This window comes from Panicum virgatum, chromosome 8K (genome assembly GCF_016808335.1).
Source record: "Panicum virgatum strain AP13 chromosome 8K, P.virgatum_v5, whole genome shotgun sequence".
NCBI lineage: Eukaryota > Viridiplantae > Streptophyta > Magnoliopsida > Poales > Poaceae > Panicum > Panicum virgatum.
Genome location: NC_053143.1, coordinates 39,698,709 through 39,708,581, shown reverse-complemented (window position 1 = coordinate 39,708,581; position 9,873 = coordinate 39,698,709). Strand labels below are relative to the sequence as shown.

Here is a 9,873-nt window from a genome sequence, read left to right as displayed (position 1 = left end):
GCACCTACACTAGTGCCGAGCTGAGAACTCAAACTCGGATGATCACGTTGCACCGCAAGAAATCAAACCAACTGAATTATTACAACACTATACAAGGAAACTGGAGCGCTGCTAAGTCTCTCCCACTCCAGATTTTATGTTTTGAGCCTAAAGTGGCTTAACAAACCGGCCCCACATGTGTAATCCAGTCAAATTTGTTCTAGAACAATTTTTTATTTTGGAACAGAGCAATGCAAAAAGTTTGTTCAAAAATAAAAAAATTGTTCTAGAATAAAAGATAGTTATTGAATCTTGCGTTATAATTTGACTGTCAGTAGTCACACGCATGACTCTTAATATTTGCGAGGAAACGGAAGAATACAGATGAAAAGAAAAAGGCAAAAGTCTATTTTACCTCCTCCAACTATCACCAAAGTTTGGTTTTCCTCCTACAACTATAAAACCGGGTATTTCACCTCCCTCAACTTTTCAAACCGTCCATTTTACCTCCCTCGAGCGGTTTTGAAGGCTGTTTGCTACAGTAACCGTAGTTTTGTATTTTTCTTTTTTAAAAAAATTTCAGTTGAATCTTTGAAAAATCATAGTAAATCACAAAAAAATCATAAAATAGAAAATCCAATTTTGTTGGACTCCACATGAGTAGATATACGCAGTGAATATATTATATGGTATACTTTAGTACAATTTTTTTACTGTAACTTTAGATATATACTTTTCTGTAATTAATTTATAGCTACAGTTTTCGTCGTCCCATTATGGTGAAATTTTTATGGTGAGCTAATCATTATATGATTGAGCTGTAGTAAAAATTTTATAATTATTAGATCATGTTTGACTGATCTATAGATTTATCTATATAAACTAGATAAATCTAGACGAATCTATAGATAAATCTATAACTCAGTCAAACATGATCTAATAATCATAAAATTTTTACTATAGCTCAATCATATAATGATTAGCCCACCATAAAAATTTCACCATAATGGGACGACGAAAACTGTAGCTATAAATTAATTACAGAAAAGTATATATCTAAAGTTACAGTAAAAAAATTGTACTAAAGTATACCATATAATATATTCACTGCGTATATCTACTCATGTGGAGTCCAACAAAATTGGATTTTCTATTTTATGATTTTTTTGTGATTTACTATGATTTTTCAAAGATTCAACTGAAATTTTTTTAAAAAAGAAAAATACAAAACTACGGTTACTGTAGCAAACAGCATTCAAAACCGCTCGAGGGAGTTAAAATGGACGGTTTGAAAAGTTGAGGGAGGTGAAATACCCGGTTTTATAGTTGTAGGAGGAAAACCAAACTTTGGTGATAGTTGGAGGAGGTAAAATAGACTTTTGCCAAAGAAAAATGATCCAAAGCCCACACGCGTTCTTCTGTATACTGCCGGTTACGGCCCACTGTAGCCCATCACACACCATGGGCTCGTTTCGTTCGCGTTCCGCCTCTCCCTTCCCTTTCGGAAATCGCCTTCCAGCGAGAAGGCTCTCGTCTCGTCGCCCACGTGGGCTCGCCGTCGCCGCGAGCTCCACCTTTCCCAGTTCCCTCCCCTCCCCACTCCACCATTCCAGCCCGAGCGCGATGTGGCGAGCGGCGAGGCGCTGGACGCCGCCGCTGCCGCTGCGGCGGCTCTCGTCGGACGCCGCCGCCCCCAAGGCGCCGCGGCGGCGGCGGGTGGCGGCGCTGTGGGGGAACGGGGACTACGGGCGCCTGGGGCTGGGCGCGCTGGAGTCGCGGTGGAGCCCCACGGCCTGCCCCTTCTTCCTCGCCCGCGCCGCCGACCCGCCCGCCTCCCTCGCCTGCGGCGGCGCGCACACCCTCTTTCTTACCCGTACGCACGCCCCCGCTCGCGGCTCGCCTCCTCCCTCCCTCCTCGTCTTCTCTTAATTAACATCATCATCATCTGCTCGTCTAGTAATTCGAGAGATCATCCTTGAGCTGATTCAGCGGCTTCGTTCAAGTAGTTAACTAATTGTATTTACCCACAGGACTAACATTACTAGATATGTTATGCTCTTGATTTTGACCTTTTTGCTCTAAGCAGGCGTCATTATAGTTGTACTAGTGATAAACAATGTCTCGCTCTTCCAACCTGAAATTAGCTTTAGTGACTGAACGATCTGCATTAATGCTTGGGAAGTTACTATCTTTCCCAGTTTGTGCTGGAATTGCATCGTAATGCAGGAGAGATTTGCCCTTGTCTTTTGGTGCAGAGAGCGGGCGTGTGTTCTCCACGGGTCTGAACGACTTTGGGCAGCTCGGGATAGGATCCTCTGTTACACATACACTGGTATGGCTTCTTGCCTTTTTTTTCATGTTTGCTTTTACATTATCTATTAACAGAATTTTGGCATAGATCCTTTTAGCTCTGGAAGGAAGAAAACTTAAAAGCCACGTGCATAAAAACATGAACTGGGAGAGGGGGCAATTATGCATCCTAATTCATGTAATAAAACCATTCTACCATATGGCTAAGTATTCCAGTGAAGTAAATTCGGTATTACCTTGAAGACACAGACATCAATCCTTGGAAGTAGGCAATATTTATCTATAACTGGTCCTTCCCAGAACCACATTTTCCACCAGATGTTAGATACATCGGGTTTAAGAAACAAAGAAGACATAATTGGTTATCCACAACATTTGTTGACCCTTTATTTATGTGAAATTCAGTTAGCATTATTTTTCCTACCTATAATTTGAGTGAATTCGATAGTTTTTGTGGTAAGCTATGAACCCTATGAATCTGATTATTCCACATACTGTGTTCCTTTTTTTTGTCAATAATAAATCAGCTCTCCTCTTTGTCATGTAGGAGCCTGTCGAAGTTTCTGGATTTCATGAGAGAGTTGTAGAAATTTCAGCTGGCAACCATCATTCTTGTGCAATTACTGGTAAGAGAAAAATAATCAGATTCTGTTATCTGCATAGTTTGATTTGCCAGAATCTGGCGAATTTAAGTCATAATAGAAGACAGAAAAGGAGGGCGCTACCTTCTATGATAATAAACTATTAGTGGAGCAAAGGGCAGCTCAAGCTTCTTGGGTTTAAGGGTGCATAATTGAATGTTTTATTACTTCCTATTTGTGTGGTGCACACAATAATCTAGGTCCTGAGTGTTAAATTTGTGCTGAACAAGCTCCTTTTTTTTATTGAGGAGAACTAGAAGAAGCTATTATAAATATTAGTAGGCTATCCATACTGTAAAATTATTTACATGAAAGTAACCTAAACATAGAAGTATGTGACGAAGGTAATAAATATTTTTGGCCTTTCTGGTTGTTATTATATTAATATAATGCGGGGACTTCTTGATGTGAAGCATATTGCAAGTTATCATGTAAGAAGCTACATTTGGTTATGTTGCCGTAATCATTCATTATAAGATTGTTGATATGGTCCTTATTACTCTATTGGACATTGAAAGTAGATTTAATAAAACGAAATTACATATTGAGTAGGCTGCATTGTCAAACAAAAAGGGCTATATGGAATAGTGCCCCCTCCCTATGCGTAAATTTGCACAATCACACCTTAAATGACATAAATATTGTCCATTTGCTCATGGAGTTGTAATACGGTGTTCTGTTAAAAGGTATTGAATTATTTATTTAATGTTATTGTCACTGAATGCTGCACTGCAGCATACAACACATTATTCTATAATAACCTTTTATAGATATTTGGTAAGTATGACTTTAAAGAAATGTGATTACCATCTTAATAATTGTATTACCAAGTGCTTGACTCTCGTGAACAGCGGATGGTAAACTCTTTGTTTGGGGAAGAAACTCAGGTGGCCAGCTTGGCCTTGGAAAAGGTAATTACACCGGACCCAATCCCCATTATTTATCTTCTTAACGCCGCCTCGTCATGCATTATTGATAGTTGAATGTTCTAGTATATACTTCGACACTATCAAACAACACCTTATTGACATTGATGACTGTGGGGTCACTTGATCCCCACAAAAAATCTAATAAATTTCTATATGAGGTTAGGGAATTCATATAGCTCTTAGATATTGCTCGAGCATGACTTCAACTCGTACATATCTTTATATTATTATGCATGGAGCATAATCATGCTTCTATTAAGATTTTCCTAGGCAATATGGTACTCAGTTGTTTCATTAAGTTATATATTAACACAAGCTTTTATTTCTGAGGTGGAATTGTTTTTTCTTGACTTGGTTTAGGGGCAGGAAAAGCAGTTTCTACCCCAACGAAGGTTGATTGTTTGACTGACTTTAGAGTGAAAATGGTTGCTTTGGGATCAGAGCATTCAGTTGCTGTTACAGGTGACTAAGAAATCGGTGTTTTATAGCAATTGTATTTAAATGTTGCTACCTTTTAAGAGTCTAAATCTATATGTCATTTGCTTCTCAAGACGAAGGTGAAGTCTTAAGTTGGGGAGCTGCTGGTTCCGGCAGGCTCGGACATGGCTACCAATCTAGCATACTGGGATTCTCTCTGACCTCAAGGTATGGTAATATTTGTCTCACATACACTTAATCTGTAAACACTTTTGTTGTGGCACTTAGTTGTGTATATACTCTATGTCACGGAATAATTTATTGTCTTCTATTTAGAAGATACGAAAAAAATAACCATAAGATGAAAATTTTCTACTACGAGTTGGCATGCCTAAGAACACATGATAGTCATGGTTATGCTTTTAATAGGAATGGGGCAATGAGCCTTGTAAGTATCTTAAGCTTGTGGCATATGAATTTGATGTGGCACCCTTGAACAGGGTTGCTAGATGATGTAGTGTGAGCTTTGAGTAAAATGTTTGATGACAATAGAAAGTTTCAAACCTCGAAGGCTTCTTTCGGATTTTAGGCTAAAGGTCTCACAATTCTGGCAGTGTTTGCATCTGGTGCTAAATTGTTAGAAGGATGATAAATTGATATCTATGTCCTCATTTGTGCAGCGAATATACTCCAAGGTTGATAAAAAACCTTGACGGGATAAAGGTATTTGCTTCGAAACTCAATATGCCTATTAATCAAATAGTATCATCTTATTGTCATGTAGTGATTCTCTTCTCTTTCTTTTTTTTTTCTCTGCATTGGCTAGATTGAAAAGGTAGCTGCAGGAATGTTGCACTCTGCTTGCATTGATGGTAAGCTTACAGAAAAAAATAATCAATTTCACAGATCACTATTTCCCCATCTTATGATTTCCCTATGTCAAAATTGCAGAAAAAGGTACTTTGTTCATATTTGGGCAGAAGACTGAGAAGGTGGTATCCAATCAGGCCACATTGGCATTTTTTTAACTGCCATTATCGAAATATTTTTTATTTCTCTTCATTTCCTATGATTTAACTAAAAAATTTAGGGATTTGGAAGATCAAATGAAGCATTCAGACCGGTTATTGTTGAAGAGATACCGTTTTCAGAAGAAGTTGCTTGTGGAGGTTACCATACTTGTGTTGTAACAGGTATTGGGGTTTGATGCAGTGTGTTTTTTGTATAATGCTAAACTTTCAATTTTAAGTTGTGACTTTTCATACAATCTTAAAAGATTTAAGGTGATATTTTACAGGAAATGGTGATCTGTATTCTTGGGGTTCAAATGAAAATGGCTGCCTTGGTCTGGGGTATCTCATCTATTACATTTTCAAGAACTTTCCTACACAAACTTGTATCTTACCTATTTCAATGTATATCCAATGTCAAAGTTGTATTCTTACATAATTATCTCTCACCAGAGATATGGATATGGTTCGTGCTCCAGAAATTTTGGAAAGCTCAGTATTTGAGCTTCCTGTATCTAAGGTTTGTACTTCTGGTCACTTATTTCAAGCTTTTCTTTATAGCACACCACTTAAAGATAATTCTTGTATTGATGCATGTAAAGCTTTTGATGTATAGCTTATGTTGAATATTGTCATATTGACTCCTTGACCATTTGCCTGTAGGTCTCTTGTGGTTGGAAGCACACTGCTGTAATTTCAGGTGTTGTAATTATACTCCCTTTTCACCAGTATGTTGGTTTTAATTGGTAGCAAATGCTGGTAAACATAATTTTTTTTCTTGAGTCTTTGCAACTGCTGTCTCAATCAAGCTCAATACATGGTTTAGTTTGCTGATATCTTGTAGGTTGAAACCTTTGTGTTCAAGTTCTAGCAACAAGAATATAGAACAGCAGGATAGCTATACTTTGAACTTTGAAGTGACATACTTTTGAGTTGAATTCTGTAATGTTACTATAGTATCAGATGTGGTATATCAGGTGCTTCTGTGCTTGTCATCGCAATGCTGAAACTAAGCTTTAGCTATCTGTGCATACACACAAGGAAATGGGAAAACCTTTATTCTGTATATCCAATTATCCATACACATATCTCAGACAGAGTCAGAGTAGCAATTTGCTACCTCTTGGTGCTACATTTCGATCTATTTCAGTTAGACAAACATACTAGGGGCTCATTTGGAAGGGAGGAATCGATCTAGGAACCTCTCAGATTTAGATCAAATTTGAACTACATCCCAAAGATTTGGACCCCAATTCCACCTTTTTCAAACAGGTCCTAAAGGTTATTTGCAGGTTGAATCAGATTAGCTATGCATCTTAAGGAATCAGTATTGTATTTTCTGAATCCATAATTTTAGTTCTAAAGAGATTGTGCATTAATCAAAAAAATAGGGCTCCGGCAGGAGTGGCCTAAACTGATACCAATATGGATGATTGAAGGCTTTTGGGACTTGAGCATGGAGTGAAGTTGGTTTTCTTTTCTTTTGCTCTGGCTTTTTAAGATGAAATACAAGAGTACTCGTGTTATACATAGGATAATTGGAGTACTTTTAAAAGAAGGTTCTTCTACTTATATTTCATTGCGTAGTGTTGCTATGCTCTGAGCATCTCAAAACATCCAGGTGGTGACATTTACACCTGGGGTTGGGGAGGCGCTAATGGTACTTTTTTTGAAGAGGGCCATTCTTCTGGCGGACAACTGGTGAGTTACTTGCTGTCAGTACAACTGCTTCTTCATGATGATGATGCGCAGCACACGTAGTCCCCCACTGAACACCAGTCATATGTTCACACTGCCTTTCTACCAGGGACATGGAAACGACGTAGACTATTTTGAACCTATGATGGTGCCGTTCAGCAAGAATGCAAGAGCGGTCCATGTATCATGTGGCTTCAATCATACCGGCGCAATTTATGAGTACTCCGAGGACTGACTGATGTGCCATCTGCAGACTGCGGAATGACATGTTGCATACTAATTATCCAATCATACTGAGCACAGGTGTACAGAGGAACCGCAGAAAGAAGCTAAGGTATTGGATCTGCATCATTGTGAAGAGAATATAGAACAAAATGATAACCCCTCTTGAGCGAGGGGGGTGTAATTTGAACAGAATAAGAGATAAACTGGATGCCTTTTGTGATGCACCAGGGTTGCAGCAGGTCAGCGTATAGTGTTCATTTATTATTTGGTGGATATGTATTTTTTTTGCAGCTAATAAGGAATCCATTGCCTGATATCTCACCAGGCTGGTGTTGTACATGACGAGTGCTTGTCTATGTTTGCTGTGTATCCATGCAAATGTACTAAATGGTATCAGAATTAGAATAATGTTTGTACAATTAAATGTGTATATGTCCAACCTTTATTTCTAGATGATCTATCGCTCCTCCCTTCGTTATCCTATGTTTGCTTGCTGTGTGAAGTCTGGTGGCACGGAGATTTTCTAGTGAAAACAATACAAGACAAACATCCCAAAAACAAGCTGGCCACGACAGCATTCCTCGAGTTTATTTTGCAAAAGTTCTCCTAATGCGCATTTGCTACTAGAAACCTGAACTTTTTTTTTGAATTATGCACTTAATTTTTTTGAATGGTACATATTTATGAAATAACGAATTATTGAAAGTATTAAAAAAAGGAAAAAGTCTACTTTACCTCTATCAACTGTCACGAAAGTCAGATTTTTCTCCAACTACAAATCTAGACATCTCACCTCCTCCAAGTTATTAAAACCAGACAATTTTCATCCCTAAGTGGTTTAAGATTGAGGTGGCAGCAGTTTTGATAATTTTTTGTATTTTTCATAGGTGCAACTTTAGAAGAAAATATAATCTAGAGAGCTCTAAAAATCAGGACATCTCACGGAATGCTAGTCCATAGAGCATGGATCACAATACAATAGGATATGCAAGATTTTATTGAATGGAGTTTGAATTATTGAATTTCAAAAGGAGACAAAATCAATTTTCCATGAATTTTTAGGGTACCCAAATGTCTGCTAAAAATTTGAAAACATTATGTGTCCTTTTGAACCTTGTATGTGTGCCATCTTGGTTTGACACATGTTTTGAAATTCAACCATTCAAATTTCATTCAACAAAATCTTGCATATTCTTATTGTACTGTTATCCATGCTCTATGGTTTAGTGTTTTGTGAAATATCATGATTTCTAGAGCTCTCTAGGTGATACTCCGATACTTCTAAAGTTGCACATACGAAAAATCTATTTTTTTTGTCAAAACCACTGCATCTTAGCCTGAAACCACTTAGGGAGAAAGTTGCTCGGTTTTGATGAGTTGGAGGTCATATGTCCAGTTCTACATGGGCACAAACATGCGGGATAAAGTTTGGGAAATGAAAATTTTGTTGCTATACATTTTGTAATGGATTTGTCTTTTCACTAATTTTACATATTTTCATTTACCTTGATTGTTTCTATTTAGACGCTTAACAAGATTATGATAGGGCGCGCAAAGCGTGGCTATTGTTTCTAGTATAAGAAACGATTCTGGGCGCAGTCTCAGGGATAGACCTCAAAGACACCTCGAGCACCAAACTGCACCAACCACTACTACAAAAATGTTGATTTGTCCCGGTTGGGAAACCGCTGTTGTCCCGGTTTCCCAACCGGGAACGTCTGTCCGGGACAAAAGGGGGTGCCCTTTTGTCCCGGGTGTGGCAACCGGGACAAAAGGTGCAGCCAGCGCCCACGTGGCTGGCGCACCCTTTTGTCCCGGTTGGTGTTACCAACCGGGACAAAAGGTCTTTTTTTTCTTCATGTTTTTGTTTTCTCAATTCTTTTTCTATTTCAATTATACTTTTACATTTCAATTAAACTTATGTATTGGAATTCAGTGTGTATGATCTCCACTAATATATACATATATATAGTTACTTATATAATATTTGTCCTAGATAGTTTTCATATATAAATTAATTCACTTATATATATATGTATACACATATCTATACATGTGAATTCCTTTACATATGAAAATGTCTAGGACCAATATTATATAAATATATATATATACACATATATATTATTGGAGTGCTTATATATATAATACATACATACTCCATCATATTTGCATAGGTATATTCGTTCTTAATTACATAATAGAATTCGCCTTTTGGAAATTTAATACATACATACATACATACTCATAAATAGAAATTTAATACATAGACACACATATATATTTACATGGTTATATTCGTTCTTAATTACATATATACGCGTATATTGTCATATTTGCTGTGATTGTCAATATTAGATATTCCATCATAGTAGAATTCGCCTTTTGGATCGAGGACTTGCTCAACAATAAATCCGGAGAATTGTTCTTGAATCGCCATAATCTTTTCCTCCGGTATGAGTTTATCGCGCATCTCCCCGACCTATGGAAAAAGGGGATAATTAATTTCGACTAATTAAAATACGAGTTCAAATATTAACAAGTTTTTTTACTTACTTCCTCCTCCCAATCTGTCCAGCCCTTTGGAGGACCTACCAGACCATGGATGTTCTCGCATACATAGTATGCGCACAATACAGTGCCTGGTTTCTGCCTCATACACTT

General features: G+C 37.6%; 1 protein-coding gene across 2 annotated transcripts; it reads left to right on the top strand.

Moving 5' to 3' along the window:
- The first annotated feature begins 1,517 nt into the window (after nt 1-1,517).
- LOC120644626 (ultraviolet-B receptor UVR8-like) lies at nt 1,518-7,662 on the top strand. Of its 2 annotated transcripts, none has more exons than XR_005663853.1 (15): nt 1,518-1,852; nt 2,235-2,311; nt 2,837-2,915; nt 3,782-3,841; nt 4,220-4,321; nt 4,411-4,504; nt 4,957-4,999; nt 5,103-5,148; nt 5,228-5,268; nt 5,367-5,469; nt 5,560-5,628; nt 5,740-5,806; nt 5,950-5,986; nt 6,908-6,987; nt 7,094-7,662. XR_005663853.1 is itself a non-coding variant. In XM_039921279.1 (15 exons), exons 1-15 carry the CDS (start codon nt 1,603-1,605, stop codon nt 7,217-7,219), a joined length of 1,260 nt encoding a protein of 419 aa, XP_039777213.1. In that variant the 5' UTR covers nt 1,549-1,602; the 3' UTR covers nt 7,220-7,662. The 2 variants fall into 2 exon arrangements, 1 of the variants encoding a protein (XP_039777213.1); XM_039921279.1 differs by having other exon boundaries at nt 1,549-1,852; nt 5,574-5,628.
- Nucleotides 7,663-9,873: the final 2,211 nt, after the last annotated feature.

Excerpts from the sequence above, each read along its gene's own strand:
- LOC120644626 (XM_039921279.1), top strand. The coding sequence starts at position 1,603 with ATGTGGCGAGCGGCGAGGCGCTGGACGCCGCCGCTGCCGCTGCGGCGG. Across the intron at positions 3,842-4,219 it reads CCAGCTTGGCCTTGGAAAAG|GGGCAGGAAAAGCAGTTTCT; the intron begins GTAATTACACCG and ends GACTTGGTTTAG. Across the intron at positions 5,269-5,366 it reads TTGGGCAGAAGACTGAGAAG|GGATTTGGAAGATCAAATGA; the intron begins GTGGTATCCAAT and ends TAAAAAATTTAG.